At 35.6% G+C, this 19,959-nt stretch overlaps 3 protein-coding genes across 5 annotated transcripts in view; all 3 read left to right on the top strand.

The window, feature by feature from the left end:
* Positions 1-19,959, top strand: part of LOC128358604 (interferon-induced very large GTPase 1-like) — a 232,892-nt gene that overhangs the window by 7,524 nt on the left and 205,409 nt on the right. The window lies entirely within an intron of this gene.
* The window catches only part of LOC128360772 (serine/threonine-protein kinase Nek1-like), a 74,893-nt gene that overhangs the window by 7,557 nt on the left and 47,377 nt on the right, over positions 1-19,959 (top strand). The window lies entirely within an intron of this gene.
* LOC128358656 (up-regulator of cell proliferation-like) overlaps positions 1-19,959 on the top strand; it is a 125,806-nt gene that overhangs the window by 99,913 nt on the left and 5,934 nt on the right. The window contains exons 1-5 of one of the 3 annotated variants that reach the window (XM_053319003.1): positions 19,010-19,052; positions 19,171-19,268; positions 19,398-19,481; positions 19,578-19,645; positions 19,745-19,831. The exons of 1 other annotated variant lie outside the window; for it this stretch is intronic. In XM_053319003.1, the coding sequence (XP_053174978.1) occupies positions 19,010-19,052; positions 19,171-19,268; positions 19,398-19,481; positions 19,578-19,645; positions 19,745-19,831 (380 nt within the window). Of the gene's footprint in view, positions 1-19,009; positions 19,053-19,170; positions 19,269-19,397; positions 19,482-19,577; positions 19,646-19,744; positions 19,832-19,959 lie in introns of those variants that run through there. One more of the 3 variants, XM_053319010.1, reaches the window with a different exon arrangement.

Here is a 19,959-nt window from a genome sequence, read left to right as displayed (position 1 = left end):
CTTAAAACATTTAAATATATTTTTGCTAGAAAATCAGCAGCATACATAAAGAACAGTATGAAAGAGGATTAGAGCCACACGTGAAACTTTCACCAAAAATAAATTTTTCACATGTGGCTCTAATCCTCTTGTGTAGAATAATAATAATAAATGAACGTTCATATTGTAATTCATTCATTAATCTCTCCAGCTTTTGGAAATGTTTTTACACTATGTTGCCTCTTTAGACTTTACCCCCTTCAGGATAAACCACTTCAATTACTCTGATAAAAACAATAAAGATCCATTGTATTTACTAGAAGATCAAACTGTTTCTGTTTATTGGCATCACTGATGGAGCAATATTCAAGGTTAATGATTCTATTCATCATTCATTGATCCATAAAATAACTGAAACTGTGACTTTTCATATCCTTATCATCCAGAGCTGATTATAAAACATAAAAAATAATGTGATAAAATTATAAAATACAAATATGAAAAGTTAATAAATAAAGTTTATTGCAGAATGAGTATGTTTCACATAATTATGAAATAACTATATGAACAACAGAATCCATGATATCCTAACAAGCCTTTTGTTGTAGTTATTGTTCACATGGGTGAAGGAGTAAAAAAGAGTAAAGAGTAAAAAAACCCAGACATCTTTTTTCCCAGTAACACCCTCCAGCTCCCTTACAGTGATCCCAAGATGTTCTGGGTCTGCTCTGGGGTCTCCTACCAGTTGTACATACACAGAACACAGAATCCAAAAATAAAAATATAGAGCTAGAAATTAACATAATACATCCTATTTAAGCCATTATCTATTATACATCTAACATGATCTATATCACTGTGGTGTTAACACTGGTGTCATAAAGCATTTAACTGAAGAATACAAATTAAGGCAGATATAGGCCCAGTTTGGCCTCTTGGATGGACTAACGTTATTAGCTTAGATATCCCCCTATCCCACTATTAAAGTGCATGGCTGAAGAAGGATCACAGGTGCCAGTAAACCAACTCTGTCTCCTCAAAACTACGTTCCAACACAACTAAACTGAATTCTCAAATTACATTTATCAAAACATAATTGAGAATGCAGTTTAGTTGTGTTGGAACGTAGTTTTGAGGAGACAGAGTTGCAGTAAACACAGTACAGAAAGTATAGAGGGGGTGTGAAATGATTGCTTTCTGCCTTTAAACATTAAGTCAGTGTATAATTAATGTTATTTCATGTAACTGTTGAACTGGATGATCATTTAATGAAAATCATGGAGTTTAGAGTACAGATATAAATTGAATTTCAAATGTAGAATTTGAAACTTTTCCACTGCATTTTCCTCACTGTCACCATATTAAGGTTTTCTTTTAATAAAACATGAAAGAGTCCTTGATAACTCAACAATAAGACAGGTAAAAAGTTAAGACCATCAGTTTGAATAATTTCTCCTTCAATTAATGCTTTTTGTCTGTTTGTGATAGTGCTAGGGACAGACATTGTGTTGTAGACAGGCTTGGCATGTTCCATCACTGTTTTGGGTTGTCTATTGGATTGAGAGCAAGGGTGTAGCTTCTGAATCCTTTGTCATCCACAATTGGGAATGGCTGAAAATCACGTGCAACCATTTTTGCAAGTTCCTCATCAATTGTGTTCTGCCTGGCTGGGGTCATAGCCTTTTGCAAAAACTGGCTCATAGAGCTCTGGGTAGGTCTAGGTGGTTGTGGTGGTGTACTGCATGATGCTGTAGACATTGCAGCAGCAGCAACAGTTGCTGTAGACACACTGGCACCTTCATTTGCAGGTTCCCTTGCTTGTCTACTTTCTTCAAATTGCACTGATGGGTGAAGAGTTCTCATGTGCCTGTGCAGGTTATTTGTTTATTTGAATAAGGTGGTGGAGCACAGCTCCGGAGCACTCCAGCCCACTTTAACCCCTGACCGTAACCAACACTGAACAAACACAAAACAAAAGCTGGATTGTTTAACACATATCAATATTAAAGACACCAACGAATCAGAAAATAAGATATTACGGCTGTCGAAGTTAATGCGTTATTAACGATATATAACAAACAAACAAAAAAATCAGGTCCTCCATAATTCAAATACGACACTGACAACACATTTTTTAAAAAGCCACTAACTAACCTCTAGTGGAATGTGAAACTAAATGTAAAATGTAATGATTAAATCTAGCCAGCCAAATAGTTTTGTTTTATCTTCTGTGGTTTTAAGATATGCATCCCTTAGATTTCTGCCTCCCCCTCATTACAATGGAGGTGAATGGGAATTAAGTTAACTGTGCTAACAGCAGACAATAGTTTTTAATTAAAATGACAACATACCCTTTGTTCTACTTGCACTGACTGGAGCAAGTGAGAGACAATATTTTGTTTCTTTATGAGTATGAAAATACTCAGAGAAATGACAATAGATAAATCTTGTGAAGTCTTGTGAAAGTATGAATAAAATAAAAGAGAAACTCATGGTAGAGGACACAGTGGCTAATAACAGGTGGGTAATTATGAATATAAATATGCTTCAACTGCTTAACCTATCTCTGATGTATTTACTTGTCACTTAATCTTGTCAAGGCAGTTAATGAGTAAAAAGACTGCTATTTCATTAAACATATCAACAGTAGCAATGTCTGTTGTGTGTCACCAGCATACAAATAAAATGTCATGTTATTTGACATGTAAAGTCCTTGAGACTTATATTTTTAATGTTAACCTTTACAATGTGTTTCATTTCTCTTCCCCAGCCCTTTTCAACTTTCTCTCCAAACTTGGACTGCAGACATTTTATCCCAACAAGCTCACTCTTCGCTCTCTCTTGGAAATAAACAAAAACAGTATTTATAATGAAACTGTTGAATCATTGGAGAAAATACCATGGTGCTTTCTCAGGAAACTCTTTCAAATCAACACAGAATGCAGAAACTGTACACAAGTATCAACCAATGATGGGGATGATGAAAACAGTGATCTGTTTAACTTTGACCAGCTCACTGTAGATGACTCTACAGACAACAAGATTAACCCTCTGGACCTCATAGTTGCACTCTTTCATTGTGCTGACAGCTTCTTGCAACAGGAAATGGCCCTCAAGATGTCAATGTGTCAGTTTTCTGTCCCACTGCTGTTGCCTCATGGCAATAACAGTCAGTCTACTCTGATGCTGTGGGCTCTGAGAGACATCGTCAAAGAGTGGCGTCCACATGATTTATCTGACTCTAGAGGATTTGTTGAAGACAACATTGTTGAAGCAAATATACCATTCTTTACCTTTGTCAGGCTGAAAAACTGCAGTCTCTCCAAGTCACAGGTTTTGAATCATGTTCTCAGTCGTGGCCAACAGAACATGTTCATACACAGAGATATGGAAGGAGGAAGACTTAAAAGAAGAATAGCCAATGGTTTGGTGGAGGTTTGCTGGTACCTTCCCTGTGGCAGAGAAGATCTTGACATATTTCTAGGACCAGTTGCCTTTGCCAATTTGAGAGGAGACATTTGTGAGTCACAGGCACAATTAAATTTTCTTTTTCAAGAGTCAACTGCTACCTTTGTGTTCCTGGACAAAGTTGAAGAAATTGAGTGCAAGATTCTGGCTTCTCTTCAAGATGTGAAATCCAAACTCTTCTTGGTTGTTAATTGCAAGGACAACTCTGAAGAGGACATGATGTCTGTTAAGAAAACACTGGAAGAGTTACAGCTACCAAATAGCAGATTGATAACGAAAGTCACAAATGTAAATGTTGCAGAGTTGTCAAAGAAACTATGTGATGCTATCAAGACCTCACTGCCAGATGTATCAGCCACATTCAACATTGTTAATATGGTTGGAAAAGCTGCTGAGCTTGGTCTATCTGTGGATGAAACCACAAGTGACAAACAAAAGAAAGCAGTTGAGGGGATCATGGTCAATATTAAGGGGCAGAGTATACCAGACTACAAGAAACAACAACTTCCTTTGCAGGGAGAAAACTGGAAAACATTATCACAGTTAGAGAAGGAGGAGTGTAGATTGAAGAAATCTAGTAATCTAGGACTGGAGGAATATAAATCTCAGCTACAGGAGAAAAGACGACAAATCAGTAAGGAGCAAAGCAAACAAGATCTTTCCAAAGGAATGAAGAGATTTATTAAAACCGTTTCCACAAGTGACAAAGAGAAAAGAGATTTTTTTCTTAAGTGGATGAAACTCAAACTTAATACACATTCACGGAGCAAACTGTCTGAGCTGCGCAACACATTCAAAGAGCAATGTGAGAAAAAAGACATCAAACTCATAGAAAAGTTAGATAAAGATTTGCTGGAAGGAGTAGGAGTAGAACATTACATGAGAGAGATGGGACTCATCTATGAGTTCACTATTAATGGCTCAAGAAACACTGCTGATAAAATTACTCGTCTCCCTGCTTCGGCTGCTCAAATGCTGTTGGATGGATTTCCTTTAGAGCTCTTGGATGGAGATGCTTCCAACATCCCAGAGAGATGGGTGAAAGATGTGCTGATGGAGCTTCACAAGAAGGTTGAAGAACAGAGCAGACTTTTAGTACTGACTGTGCTGGGTGTTCAAAGTACAGGGAAGTCAACACTCCTCAACACCATGTTTGGTGTGCAGTTTCCTGTCAGCAGCGGCAGATGCACAAGAGGAGCTTATATGCTCTTCCTCAGAGTTGGAGATGATATGAAACGTGAGTTGAATTATGATTTTATAGTTCTCATTGACACAGAGGGTCTAAAGTCTCCACATTTGGCACAACTAGAAGGCAGTTACGAGCATGACAACCCGCTAGCAACCTTTGTGATTGGTTTAAGTGATGTCACCATTATTAACGTCGCAATGGAGAACTCAACAGAAATGAAAGACGTCCTGCAAATTGTAGTTCACGCTTTCTTGAGAATGAAGGACATTGGTAAAAAGCCAGTTTGTTATTTTGTGCATCAAAATGTTTCTGAAGTTTCAGCTCACGCAAAGAACCTCGCAGAAAGAAAGCAGCTTCTGGATCAGCTCAATGAAATGACACAAATTGCTGCAGAAATGGAAAGACAGCATTCTATTAAAGCATTCACAGATGTGCTGGACTATGACATTGACAAAAACAACTGGAACATCCCAGGACTCTGGCATGGAGTCCCTCCGATGGCATCAGTGAGCACAGGTTACAGTGCAGCTGTAGCAGAGTTAAAGAAACATCTTTTGAGGACAGTGAAAACAAACAGAAGCAATGAAGTCTCAACGATCCCAGAGTTTCTAGAATGGATGAGAAGTCTCTGGAAAGCTGTTAAATATGAGAACTTCATCTTTAGTTTCAAAAACACTCTTGTGGCTCAGGCCTATGACAACCTTTGCAAAGAGTTCAGTCAATGGGAATGGCAGTTCAGAAAAGAAATCCTCTCCTGGCAAAAAGATGCTGAGTCGGAAATTGCAAATTCTGACAATGACTCTGAACTCCAACATTTAAATGAATTGGCTGAATCAAAAAAATCAGAGGTGTCAGAAAAGATCAAATCTGAGAAAATAAAAATGGAGGAGAAACTTACAAACTTCTACAAAAATAAAGGCCAGAATGTAAATCTGATAGAAAAATACAAGATGGACTTTTTCAACAGCGTCAGCAGTCTTGCAAAGGAAATTAAATATTCTGTGAACAACAAACTGGATTTTGCACTTCACATGAGAAAGTGTTCAAAAGAGGTTCAAGACATTCATAGAAAATACAGAGGAGTGATTGAGCAGCGGGTCATGAAGCTACTGAGTGACTGTAAAAACTCTGAACGATCTGATGAACAACTGAAAGACGAGTTTGAAAAGATGTGGACTGGTGTCACTAAAAATGTGTCTGGCCTGAAAGAACAAAATATATCTGAAAACATCTTCAACCAGTTGAGAAAAAACTTCCTAAACCGTAACGTCAATGAGGAATTACAGAACATTGGAGAACTAACAGAAATAGGGAAGAGTGAGTTTAAGGCTAGGAATGAGCATGTAAAATGTCCAAAGACCTTCACTCTGTTCCGCAGAAATGACGATGAAATGATAAAAAGTGAATTACAGAACACAGCTGATAACATCATTGAGTCTTGCACATATGTTGTGGCTGATATCGTAAAGACAAACCCAGATTATCTTGAGTCTTTCACAAAAGATCTTCTGGACAAAATTGATGAGTCCCTTAAAGATATCAGCAAGGATTACAAAATCAAGTTTGAGTTTGACCTGAAACTTCACATTTGTGGCATTGCCTCAAGGAAATTCCTCAAAATGCACAGAAAATTCTTGTCTGACAATAATCCTCGAACCCAGCTGGAGAAGTACAAGAGTCAGTATTTGTCAGATTTTCTTGATTTGTACAAACAGAGAGATGATTGTCAACGCAAAGCAGATGATTTTGTCAGATGTTGCATCAAACCTGCTGTGGAAGAGTTCATACACAGATCTTTGGGAATAGAAATTGTGGATGAAATAGTGACAGGTTCTCATTCAGCAGAGTACAGCTCCCGCTCCTTTTTCCAGTACAACATTCAGGAAGAGTTGCTGCAAAAAGATGACTTTAACAGTTTTGTCAGGTACATTTGTAATTATGAAATATATGTTAAGGATTGGATATTTCAGCGCATCCAGAAACAAATGTTAGAGGACAAAACTTTGTGCAAACTAAAGAACAAGAACCTTCAAGTCATAGTTGATAAAATCACAGCAGCATTAGAGCAGGCCTCAAAAGGACCAGATGATGTTCAACTGCCAGACAACAAGGAAAGCATCACAGACCTCATCAGCAACATGCGGAAATATTTGATTAAAGACATCTCAATCTCAGAGGAGGATGAAAGAACCACCCTGTTTCAAATCCAAAGCACATGTCATCCTTTTATCAACAGCCTCAAAATGTCAATTAAAGACTTGAAAAAACAGCTTCAGGAGGAATTCCTAAAGTCTGAAGACATCACTGAGACTCTGATCAAACTTCCAATCAAACCACAGGATGAACTTTTCAAGCGAGTGTTTGGTTGTGGAAAGCAATGTCCATTTTGTAATGTTCCCTGTGAGGCTGGAGGAAAAGGACACGATAAGCATCATGCAGCTGTTCATCGACCACAAGGTTTTGTTAGATACAAGAATACAAACACTAAGAAGCTGCTTCCAGAACTGTGTACAACTAATGTGCAGAGTGAACGTACATTCAGAAACACAGACACTAAACAGGAGCCTCATCCTTACAGAAAGTATCACACTTACTATCCAGACTGGAACATTCCTCCAGATCCCAGCATGGAGTCATCTGACTACTGGAAGTATGTACTGGTACGATACAATGACAGATTTGCTAAGGAATATGAGGCTGAGCCAGCTGATGTTCCAGAGGCCTGGAGGAGAATCACAAAGGAACAAGCACTGAAGGGGTTAAAAGATGCCTTCAACATAAAGTGAACAATGTAAAAATGTCTTTAAACAAAACTGAACAAAAGGACATGATGACTAAACACTTCAGAGCTTTCAGCAGATCAACACATTAAAAATATGAACTGACTGAAATATTAACATTACCTAAAATATGTTTTCATGTTTTATTTTAAATGTTGTTTCTTTTAAATGTGACTTTGTGGTTTAAACTCAAATACAGACTAAACCAGCTGCTGACAGTGAATAGTGTGACATCATTTGATCTGATGAACATGATGAATAATAAATGATGAGTTGAACAAGTTGCAGGGTTGAAAAGCTGGAAGCAGTTATGATCAACTGTTAAACCTTTTTAAAACTAATTATTTTACTGTTTATTATTATTCTGTATTTTTATTTTATTTTACAGATGTTTTGTTTTTCTCTCTCATGCATAATAACTATTCTGCATGATGGAGAAAATGTTTTTATCTTCATTTTTTGGTTTGTGATCATACGGATGTTTTTTTTGTTGTATGATGATGTCATACAAAGACCACATGACAAAGGGTCATGATTTAATATATTTTGGGGTTTTATTATTATTTTATTATTATTATGTGAATAGTAACCAGTGTGATGATGATGATGATGATGATGATGGCGATGATGATGATGATGAAGGCCTACAGTATGTAGTTTAAAGGCCATGTATTGAGATGCTGTTTTATTACATTTTACTACTTTTGACATTTATATTATTACATTACATATATTATTATTTACATTATAGTTTTATTCTTTAACATTTCTTACTAATCATAAAATGCTACAGTGAAGAAGTTATTCATGTTTTCTTGCAGAGTAAATTAATTGTCATCAGTTCAAATGTGTTCATGTTGATGTAAATTACTTTTTGATTCATGAACAAATACTGAGACATCCTTTCATGTTTTAATGTGGAGCTTTTTTCATTATGTGTGACAGATGATGATGATGATGTTGAACAAGTCAAGTTAAACACCACAAAACTGTTTTTATCTTTTAAAAACATTATTATTGTTTTACTGTATTATTTCACTTTTTAATGAGTACAAAGATTTTATTATATTCATCTTTTAACACAACTGAGTACATAATGACATGTGCTAAAGATGATGATGATGATGATGATGAAGGCCTACAGTATAACATTTAAAGGCTATGTAATGACATTTATTACATTTACATTTATTTTACTTTTTACAGTTTTATTCTTTAACATTTTAACTTTAAAAAACAGTTTTGTTGTATCATTTCTTTATATTTTTTACTTTTACTTTTTAATGAGTACAACTATGTTCATAATGACACAAGTTAAATATAAAGATGATGATGATGATGATGAAGAACAAAGGCCATGTGGAACAGATTCTTTAATATTTTATATAACACAATTTAAAGGCTATGTAATGAAACTTTGACTTTTTTGACTCTTTACATTTTTAAATAGTTTTATTCTTTATCATTTAAAACTTTTTTCATTATTTATGACAGATGATGATGTAAAAAACTGTTTTATTATATTTTAAAAATCATTATTATTGTTTTACTGTATTATTTCACTTTTTAATGAGTACAAAGATTTTATTATATTCATCTTTTAACACAACTAAGTACATAATGACATGTGCTAAAGATGATGATGATGATTTTTACATTTACATTTATTTTACTTTTTACAGTTTTATTCTTTAACATTTTAACTTTTTTCATTATTTTTGACAGAAAACAGTTTTGTTGTATTATTTCTTTATATTTTTCATTTTACTTTTTAATGATTGCAACTACGTACATAATGACAAGCTAAATATAATGATGATTTACAGTTTCATTTCTAATAGGAAGATGCTAAACATTTGATCTTTTGATGTGTGTTTGATGAAAGTTAGTGAATAAGAAGTCTTTATGTTTAAATATTGTCTAAACAAGCCAACTGTGGGAATAATGTGGCATCTTCTGGTCTGTTGATCATGTTGAACTTCTGACTTACATGTTTTCACACACAATGAATTAAACAAGATACAAAGAAGTTGAGCTTTGTCAGTGTTTATTTATTCTTCTTTTTTTACATGTTGATATACAGTATAGTTATGTGCATAATGATAAGTGATAGTGATAATATACTGTATGTACAAAGATCATGTGGCTAAATATGTTTCATAATAAATAATAAAGCCATAAAACCACCACATGTAGAAATATAAATGACACCAAATGTATTACTTTAGTTTTATGTTTTTAAAGCCGCTGCACTACTGACAACAACGGTGTCAGTCTTTACCAGCTGTCAGTAGATCCTTTATTTCCATTGTGCATTGCATTATGGGACAACAGTGTCAACAGCAGTTATCCATTATTAATCAACACTACAGACTCAGAACATGTTCAGATTTAAATTAAGACGCAATGTTAGAAAGTATGATTAACAGAGTGGTATACAGGTATTTAGAGGGTTATTATTACATGCTGGAATATCTCTCTATTTTTCAGTTTTTGAGATATCTGTCACTGGGATTTCAGCCACCACCCCATTACAGTAGAGATGCAATAAAAAACTATATTTAAAAGACTTTCTAAAAACAATGTTCCCACACTCTGGACACATTCTCAACAATTCTGAAACTTTCAACTAAACAAATTTGACATTTTTTGCAGCATTTTCTCTGGATTATTCACAGTAACAGTCACACTTTATAGAAAAACATACTGCTGTTTTTAATTCTGTGACCTCCACAAATTAAATCCCATTAATCTTCATTGAATTGGGCTAGAAGAGGTTTTGGGTGGACCAGTCCTTTAACAAACTCAGCCAGTGGACATCAGTAGATGCTCTGATAATTAGCCACTTACGTATATTATTGAACTATGCAGAAGATTAAAGGATATCTGTTGTATGAATAAATACTTCAGCACCACGTCACCATTTAAAAAGCACACAGTGAACACAACAAAGTCATAGTGATACAATGCTGAGCAGTTCAGCCTTCTACCACATGAGGGCACAAGTGTCAAATCTACAGTTCAGCTTTTCAAATGGGAAATTAAGAGGTCATATTCATAAGAGTGTCTGTAATCAGCACAGTGAGACAGCACAGTCTATCTAATCTACATATATAAATAACTGTTAGATGTAACAATATGAGAATATATTTAAAAATCTATATGTTAAAGTAAAAGTGTTTGTCTTGTCAGTCCCTTATTATTGTTAAACATCATAACTGATATTCAGCAGTTTACCTGACTCCTGACTCTCTGTTTGTCTCTATCACTTATTGACTCATGTTTCAATTTAAGTTTGAATCTCTCTCATTGTGCTTTTAGATGTAAGAAAATTCCTGTTTTATATTCTGACATCTGATGTTTGAGACTCTCTCTGTTTGTCCAACATATTCTAACAACACTTGTATTGAGACAAGCTCAGTATCAACTGAATAGCTACATAAATATCTCACATGTAGACCCGTTAAGGTGGATGATTTTACCCTTTTGTATGTTAATTTATATTTGACCAACTGAAATATATCCATTTTCCAAAGCTTTTCAAATATAAACCAAAATAAATAGATGAATGAAATTAAATTATCCACCTTTCAGTTCTTTTTGTTATCCAGGTAGTATCACATTCAATTTATATTCCTCCTTTATTTATTCCTCAGTAGCTAATTGTTGTTTTATTTCTTTGCAAGTATATTTCAGTTCAGTCAAGTCAGTAAGTTTCCTTTTATTCAGTTGACTATGTAGTTTCAGTTCAGTTATTGTTCTTTTATTTTGCTTAAACTTATCTGACATCCAAGTGAATATCCAGAACATCCAAGTACAGCATCGTCCTGGCTCAGACTCTCCCACACGGACAGCAGGGGTCGCTGTTTTACCTCCAGCTCTCTGAAGATCCAGAACAATACCTCAGTTAATGTCAAGTTATTTATTTATTATAGTATGCTGATTCATATCAATGTCTTATGGTTATTTCTACCCTTTTCTGAGCTTATTGCTAGCTTCAATGTTACAAACAGAGCATAACAAACATGTCCATAAATAAAATAAAATACATTTCACGAGGCAATAATGTCTGCCAGCAATAGTAACTCACATCTCATATTACTCACATCACACACGTTTACAGTGCCTCCGTTGTAGTTTTTTACACCCACAGTCATGAAGTGAGCATTAATAATAATAATAATAATATTAGTTTCTTATTTTATTACTGAAAAGAAAAACACACTCACCGGAGGATTTGTCATCAAAAACACATCTAATAGCGATCCTCCTTCATCCTCTGGCAAACAACAACATCCTAAAACAAGGTAGGTCTCTTCTCGACAACTTTAACATTGAAGTTCAACAATTATAACAAGTTTGTGTTTTTTCTCTTGCTCGTTATATTTCACACTACCTCCTTCTCTCTCTCTACAGATGTTTACCGCCACCCGCTGGACATTTAGTGAAACTGCAACAATAACATTAACACTGAATTGGACTGAATATCTGTTAAATTTAAGTAAATTAAAGTTACATATGAATCTGTATATATATAGGAAATAAATGAAGATTAAAACTATAACTGCAAGTTTCTTATGTCTACTTATATTGAAACTGTGTATTTACTGCTAGAACTCCCAGGCCACTAGGGGGCATAGTTTATCAGCCTCAGCCAATAGCAGACAGGAAGTGATGTAACAAGAAGTTGCTTGGTAGTGTCATGGCAACGGAAAAATGCTCCGTCTGTATATGAAGTTATTAAGTTAGTTATATTTGTTATTAGCCCTTTGAGTGGAAATATAAGTAAGTGAACATGTTAAAGATAATTATTAGTAACGGTAGATTTCAGCCTTCAAGAGACCATTGAATTGACTGTTGATGTAATATACTGTGTTGTTTAGTTTGAGTTCAATGACTAATGTGTTACTTCCCTCATTACTTACCTGATTAGTTCTGTCATATTCAGTATCATAATTTGAATCACCCGTGAATACTTACATGTAGATCTACAGGTAGAGATTAGATTGGTCCTCCTAGCCATGATAAGCTAATTTATATATATGACAAGCTATTCTGAATTGTGTATTAATGAATGAGCTATGATAAGCTAACTTTCATATATGACAAGCTATTCTATATTGTTTATTAATGAATGTCTTTCTGTATTTTTATATGTCCATTTCAGTTTCACACTTTCTTGTAATAAATCCTAACCTACTACAACATCTGCCTGTTCCTTGGAGGATATGATGCAAGGGAGAGTTTAGCTGGCTGTGAATCTCAATACATGACAAGAGTCACATTGGGTGCAACAGTACACTAATGTAAACAACTATAAACAAATGGACTCAAGCAATAGCTTAGTATGTTAAATGTATGGGAGTTACAATGTTATAACCTTCTATGTACTTTTCAATACATCAGATGGTATTCCTAGTATTTTGTCCACTCCATTAACATGAAGGGGGCAAAATATTAGGAACACCAGTCAATATAATTCACTTCAGTACACCACCATCACCCACTATGACCTCAGTAATAAACATAAAGTAGAATTGTTACTTTTTTGAAAATGTTTACAAAAACAGAAAATGTATTATCTTTAAATAATTAGAATTTAAAACAGAGCTGTTGTATTGGATTGCATTGCAAAGGTGTTCCTAATGAAGAGGCCAGTGAGTGTACAGTATATAGCTCTCTGTATTTAGGGTCCTCTGCTGCCACCGTGTGGAATCTAACAGTAACAGCAGGAAGGTTTATCCCAGTTCATATCAACATGAATGAGCAGCTTTTATCTATTAAATGGCTGATATATCTACACTGTGCTTCACATATTTGAACATACTCTCATATATATATGAACTAATAATAATAAAAATAAATAAATGTTCCTGAATTTAATTTTTTCGTTTAGAAAGTAGCCTTATGTTTGCTCAGTTATAGTTAAACTTCTGTACGCAATTAAGTCTACAACATAATTTCACTCTTACAATAATAAAACATAGAAACGGGAAAGAGAGTTCAAGAGTACAGTTTAGACCTGCTCTATGTGTAAAGTGCCTTGAGATGACTTTAGTTGTGATTTGGCGCTATATAAATAAAGATTGATTGATTTTCTTGTTCCTTTTTATTTCAAAACAGTCAAAACCGAAACATCTTAGCAGAAGTAATTACATAGAGTGAATGAAAAACAAAAGAATATCCATCCTACCATGAAACTTTACAGTTGCTGACTTGTCGTGAAAACAAACCAGGAAATTTGACCGCTCTAGGAAGATCCTGTCCTCTCTCAGATGAACTGAACATTGATCCTATCAGTTAACAACTCACAGGAACAGAAAGGGAGCATGCTTTGAATCTCACTCCAAACATTTCATGAAACTTGAGAGCCCTGTAATAATAAACAACATAGTATATCCCAATGCTGTCTTTATAACTGCTGGAGACTTTAATCATGGCAATCTGAAGAGTGTGTTAAATAATAATGAAACAGATGTAAATGTACCACTGGGATGGGAGGAGTTGAGGGAAACAATGAAGGAGAGTATGATGAGAGAGAGGAAGAGGCTATGGCAGAATGACACCAAAGGGAGGCGCTATTTCTCTTTTCAACCCCAGGTTAAGAGTGTTTTTGTGGTTGCATTGTAGTTATGGTACCAGAAGAGACTCTGTTAAAACGTGATGAAATCAGTGTCTACATAACATAGTGAATCATCCCACCAGGCTGTGTGAGTGTGGATGTACAGAAACAGTTGGACAGACAGTCAGATCTGGGAATAGAGGTATTTTCTGTTCAATCTGTTCTTGTCCATAATGAGAACCACCAGCTGATTATAAAAGCAGTGTTGAAGTTCCTGCATGACACAGAATTATATGAGGAAATATGAGGTGGGACTAAGTCAACTAAACTTTTCACCTGTTCAGGGCAGTAATACACCTAGTGGACTCTACACTGCTGAACATAGAGAGAGGAAGAAAAAAAAGCAGGCGAACAGGAAGAGGGAGAGTACCATGTTGTTATAAAGAAAGGGGGACTTAAAGTTGATCAACAGCACCAAAGAGAGCAGCGTGAGAGAAAACTGAAGCTGCAGAGAAGAAAACCAGACTGATCAGGAACAAGAACATGTAAGTAACTTTCAGAGATTGCTTGATTCAGAAATTAAAATGTATAATTACAGGATATATGAACCACAAAGCTTTCAAGTCTCACGCATTGACCTTGAGACGCATTTAAAGCAGCTCACATTTCTGACGTGATCAAGTTCACCGCACAGACATTAATAATATACAGACATTTATATATATAGCCCAATATACAGAAATTAATAGAGACATTAATATATAATATACAGAAATGAACAGCGAGGAGTTCATATCTGTCCCGAGTCAGCGACCTACCAGCCAATTAGAAAATAGTATTTCTTGTTGCTGGGTAAATTCGGAAAATACGTTGTTTTAAAAATATATATATTTCTTTTTTTTCCCGATGCAAGCACTTTCTCATACCGAGTCTGTGTAGCCTTTATCTACCCAAACAGCTCTAATCTGCTAATAAACTATAACCTCTGTCATCAAGGCATCAATATCTGACACAAACACACCATTTATAAGTGAAAATGCGCTCGCAGACACACGTTGAGCGCATCTGTTTAACCCTTACATGCTGTTCAGCAGGGACGTGCACATGATTATAGAGGGGCAGGGGCTCAAACTCAGAAAAGGGCAGCATGTGCGGTGCAGAGCGCGCCAAAGTTTTTTTCCGGTCCTTTACATAATATAGAAATTAATGTAAAATTAAAAAATAAAGTGCTAATAGAAAGCAAACTACTTAGCTGTGTGTACTGTGTAGGTGAAAGTGACTTGCATTTGCTCTTTCAACATGAGTTCATTCACATTATCAAAGTCACAATAAACTTTATATCTAAACCTCGGACCTGTACTTCAGACATGTAGTGAGGGAAATATGATCCGCCGTAAACACGGTGCATTTTATTTTGAAAATTAACCCAGTGTTTTATTTGGTATTTTGTACACGATTTCCTGTCCCGCACAATCTGCCCTGTGCTAAATTGACGTTCGGCAAAAATAGAATCTCAGGTTCAAGTTGCTCCACTGTCACGTCTCCTCAGTTATCCATGGGACAGCTGCTTCCCTCACTCTCTCTCTCTCTCTCTCTCTCTCTCTCTCTCTCTCTCTCTCTCTCTCTCTCTCTCTCTCTCTCTCTCTCTCTCTCTCTCTCTCTCTCTCTCTCTCTCTGTCTCTCTCTCTCTATCTCTCTCTCTCTCTCTATCTCTCTCTCTCTCGGCTCTGTGACAGAGCAGAGCCAAAACAGACAGAGGAGCAGCGGCTCAACACACACAACAACCCCGTATTACAAGAAAATGGGTACGGTAGAATACCGTGGAGTTTTTGTACCGCCGTTTTTTTACATCCCTAACAGGAATTTATTAATGTTATTTAAAAAAACACACACACACACACACACACACACACACACACACACACACACACAGAGGGTACTTTTGAATACGAGGTAAAAAAGGCAGGGGCTCAAGCACCCCTAGGTAGGGCCCTATGTGTGCACGTGCCTGCTATGGACTGATTATAGACAAAACAAATGTATCGTAGAAACATACAAATATTTCATCACAACATTTTAACACTGCACCCTTAAAAAAATTCTGAACAAATGCAAAAAAACCTAAACTAACTTTGGTTTCACTCTCTGCACCTCATACATGTTACATCTCTCCTATTTAGTTTTATTTCATATTATATTACATTATCTGGTCTTAATGAAACAGAGTAGACAATATATTATTTTACTTATATTAAAAAAAAACAGTCAGTTCGTAGTTGACCAGTAAATCATTAATAGTTTTTTTTTTAATTTAGCTTTTTTTCAAAAATGATTTCAGTAACATTTTCCTGTGTTGCTGTCGTCAGTGACTTAAACAAAAACATAACACTTCCAGATATGACATGACCCAATGACACAGAACTGACACAGACTTGTTGAGTTTTCATAGTTGATTGTTGTATAAATGCTATAAAAGAGACATGAAGAATGCAGGTTTTGTTGATTTATATTATTATATATTTGATGGTTCCATTGGTGCAATGTACAAAATAAAAATGTACTTTTGTCCCCAGGTTTATGAAGAGGACTGCAGAGTCAGACATAAAGATGGACAAAGAAGAAGAGAAGTCAGGTACACAGCCTTAAGAATTGATAGTTTCAGTTCACATCTATTTTAAATGTGATTCTCAAGAGTCAATATTCAAATCCATTCACTCAATTAATGATTAAGCACAAATATAAAAGTGCACCACAATAAGCTAACGTGTAAAAATGCCATGAAAACACAAAATACAGTGTTTCTCCTCAATTAAATCTTCATTCCAGTAACTTATAGTCCAACAACAATCCTCTTAGACAAGACAGTTAAAGTTCAACTGTTTAACTAAAACAAAAAAGGTAAGCAGTGCTCATAAAAGCAGCTGAGCCCAAACCTCAGAGCCAAACCTCTTCACATATCAATCACTAAGGTGCTCTTAAACAAAACACTGTTATGGCCCTATTTTAATATCTATAACGCATGGCGAAAGTGTCTTTGGGGCGAGTCCAAATCTACTTTGGTATTTTAACGGCGGAAAAATGTTCACTGTACCGGCGCATGGTCTAAAAGGGTCGGTCTTGAGTCCACTCATTTTCAATTAATTAATAAATTAAAAATGGCCAAAGTTTCAAATAATGAGGTGAGTGTATGTTGAAGTAATCAAAAAGGCTCTGAATGCTCAGTTTGGTTATATTTAGAACCAGCCAACATCAGCTCATGACAGATTTCCTTATATGGTCACCTGCTCCACACACAGCATGCCATAATCTAATATCTAACATTATCTATGGCACTGTGATGTTCACATAGATGTCATAAAGAATTCAACTGCAGAATAGAAATGTAGGCAGATACAGGTCCAGTTTGGCCTCTGCACTGAAGGGCTAACAGTATTAGCTTACTCTTTCAATTCCCTTTCCAGGAGCACTATTAAAGCACATGGCTGGAAAAGGGTCACAGGTGCAAGTTAACACAGCACAGAAAGATTATAAAGGGGGTGTAAAGTAGCCTTCTGCATTTTAAACAGTTAGACCATGTTTAATTAATGTGTTTATTTCACTGCAGGTCCATCGACCACCTCTACTTCTGGTGCAGAATCTGGTTATGGCACCAAAGAAACTGATAATACTGGTAAGTTATGTGTTTTAGTAAAACTTATAGAGATAGCTACATTTCCCACTTGTTGGCCCCTTTCATTGCTCATCAATCCCTCAGAACAGTCAGAGAGACTCCCAAAAAATGGAAAGTTGGATGTTTCATTTTGTATTAACAAATATATGTAGCTGAGGATATTAATTATCTGAACAGATGTGGAATAAGCAGGTGATCATTTTCCAAGTAAACTTTCTCAGTGTTGTTGAAATGAGTGAGTGCAGCTCTGACAGCATGTTGTTGTGTTTGTGTGAAGGTGTCAGCTGTGCTATGAATCCATGTATGGAGAAAAAGGAGGGAAACACTTCCTCCAGAACCGATCTGTGTGGGAAACATGACAGCGAGACAAAAGCTCAAAGGTGAGATGAAGATCTTTAACTGTTCACGACACATATCCCTTCATCATTATTTATACTCAAATCTCTGTTTGTGTTGAAGCTCAGAGCAGCAGAAGCAGAGACCAACTTCTCCTTTACCCAGCTGTGAGTCCATGAAGGATGAATCTAAGGAAATTCCTATATGTTTTAAAGATGAACAATCTGCTGGTGAGTTAAACTTTTCTTCAGCATCAGTTCAGAGTGAAGCAGATGAAGATGGTGTGATAGGGATGTTAAATATGAGTTAAATTCAGACAAACACCCACTTTAGTGTAAATGTCAAAACTAAAAGAAAGAGAGAAAAAGAAGTCTGTAGTGATTTTAGTTCCTTGATGGTCAATTTCAAAGTTTAATGAACAAAAAACTATTAATCAGACTGTGTTTATTAATAAAAGAGTCTTCTCTCCAGCAGAGATGAGACAGACTGAACAGTTATTTTCTTCATCTCAGAGTTGGTTTAAGTTGTTCAGTGTGTCTTAATCAGCAGGTCTCGTTTGTTGATGCTGGAGGTCATCGCTCCGCTAACATTAGTTTCTGAGTGACAGCGTAGTTCACAATACAGGTTACTTTGTATAAAGTACCTCAACAACATTGTTTCTGCTCCTTCTTCTGCCTACTGTATGCCTATTTGTCTGTAATCAGCTATTTGTGTCTCTGTAGAACAAACACGTGGTGACAGTCATTCCACTAACATGGATAAGTATGAAACGTTGGAGAAAATTGGGAAAGGTACATTTGGAACAACTATCCTTGTCAAATCCAAAGAAGATGGACAACAATATGTCATCAAGGAGATTTTCATATCTAGAGTAAGCACCATATGTATAATATTCCACTATTTCAGTGTTCATTTGAGCTTTGCTTTATTACTTTGCTCTTTCACATTATCTGTTCCTCTCACTTTGACAGATGTCGACTGAAGAGAGGCAGAAAGCTCAACAAGAAGTTAAAGTTCTTTCCAACATGAGTCATCCCTTCATTGTCCAGTATAAGGAATCTTTTGAAGGTATAAATGATCCAAGTTCTTTACTTAAAGTATCACAGAGGTCATCTACTGCAAAAATATCCTGATGCATGATATGTGTATGAAACCATGTTCCTTATGCTGTATAAAAATCTTGCAGACACGAGCTGTCTGTATATTGTGATGGACTACTGTGAAGGAGGAGACCTCTCCAAGAAGATCAAGTCTCAGAAAGGAAAACTTTTCTCAGAACAGCAAGTAAGATATTAACTATTGAAGGATCTGTCTATTAATCTTTAGGATGAAACTTTACAACATGTGGATACAATTCATCATGTAAAATGTATTTGGACTTGTTCAATGTTTTTATATTCCTGTCTTTCTTAGATCTTGGACTGGTTTGTGCAGATTTGTTTGGCACTAAAACACATCCATGATAGAAAAATCCTCCACAGAGACATCAAACCAGAGGTACATCACATGATCTTCCCTTAGTAATGATGCATTTTTATTTCTATTGTATAGCCTCATGATAATGACATTATGTCTGTTATGATTTCTATATAGAACATATTTTTGACTAAAGATGGGACTGTACAGCTTGGAGACTTTGGAGTTGCAAGAGTGCTGAACAGGTTTGTAAAATGTCATCTGACTGCAGATCTCTATAGAGCAAAGTTCAAAATGGAAATAATAAATCATAATACTGATTTCTATTCTCTTCTCATTTCCAGGACTGGAGAACTGGCAACAACACACATAGGAACACCACTTTACATATCACCAGAGATCTGTGAGAACAAACCATACAACAACAAAAGGTACAAACATTATGCTTTTGTTTCTCATTTGAGGGTAAATTAGTAGACCTACTGTTAACATAGTAATCTAGTGGAAGTAAAGCCTTATATGTTGTGTTTTTAAATAACCTCTCAATCTCAATGTCCAC

Source organism: Scomber japonicus, chromosome 1 (genome assembly GCF_027409825.1).
Source record: "Scomber japonicus isolate fScoJap1 chromosome 1, fScoJap1.pri, whole genome shotgun sequence".
In the NCBI taxonomy this organism is placed as follows: domain Eukaryota; kingdom Metazoa; phylum Chordata; class Actinopteri; order Scombriformes; family Scombridae; genus Scomber; species Scomber japonicus.
The sequence above is the reverse complement of the archived record's forward strand: the minus strand, read 5'-3'. Positions and strand labels throughout refer to the sequence as shown.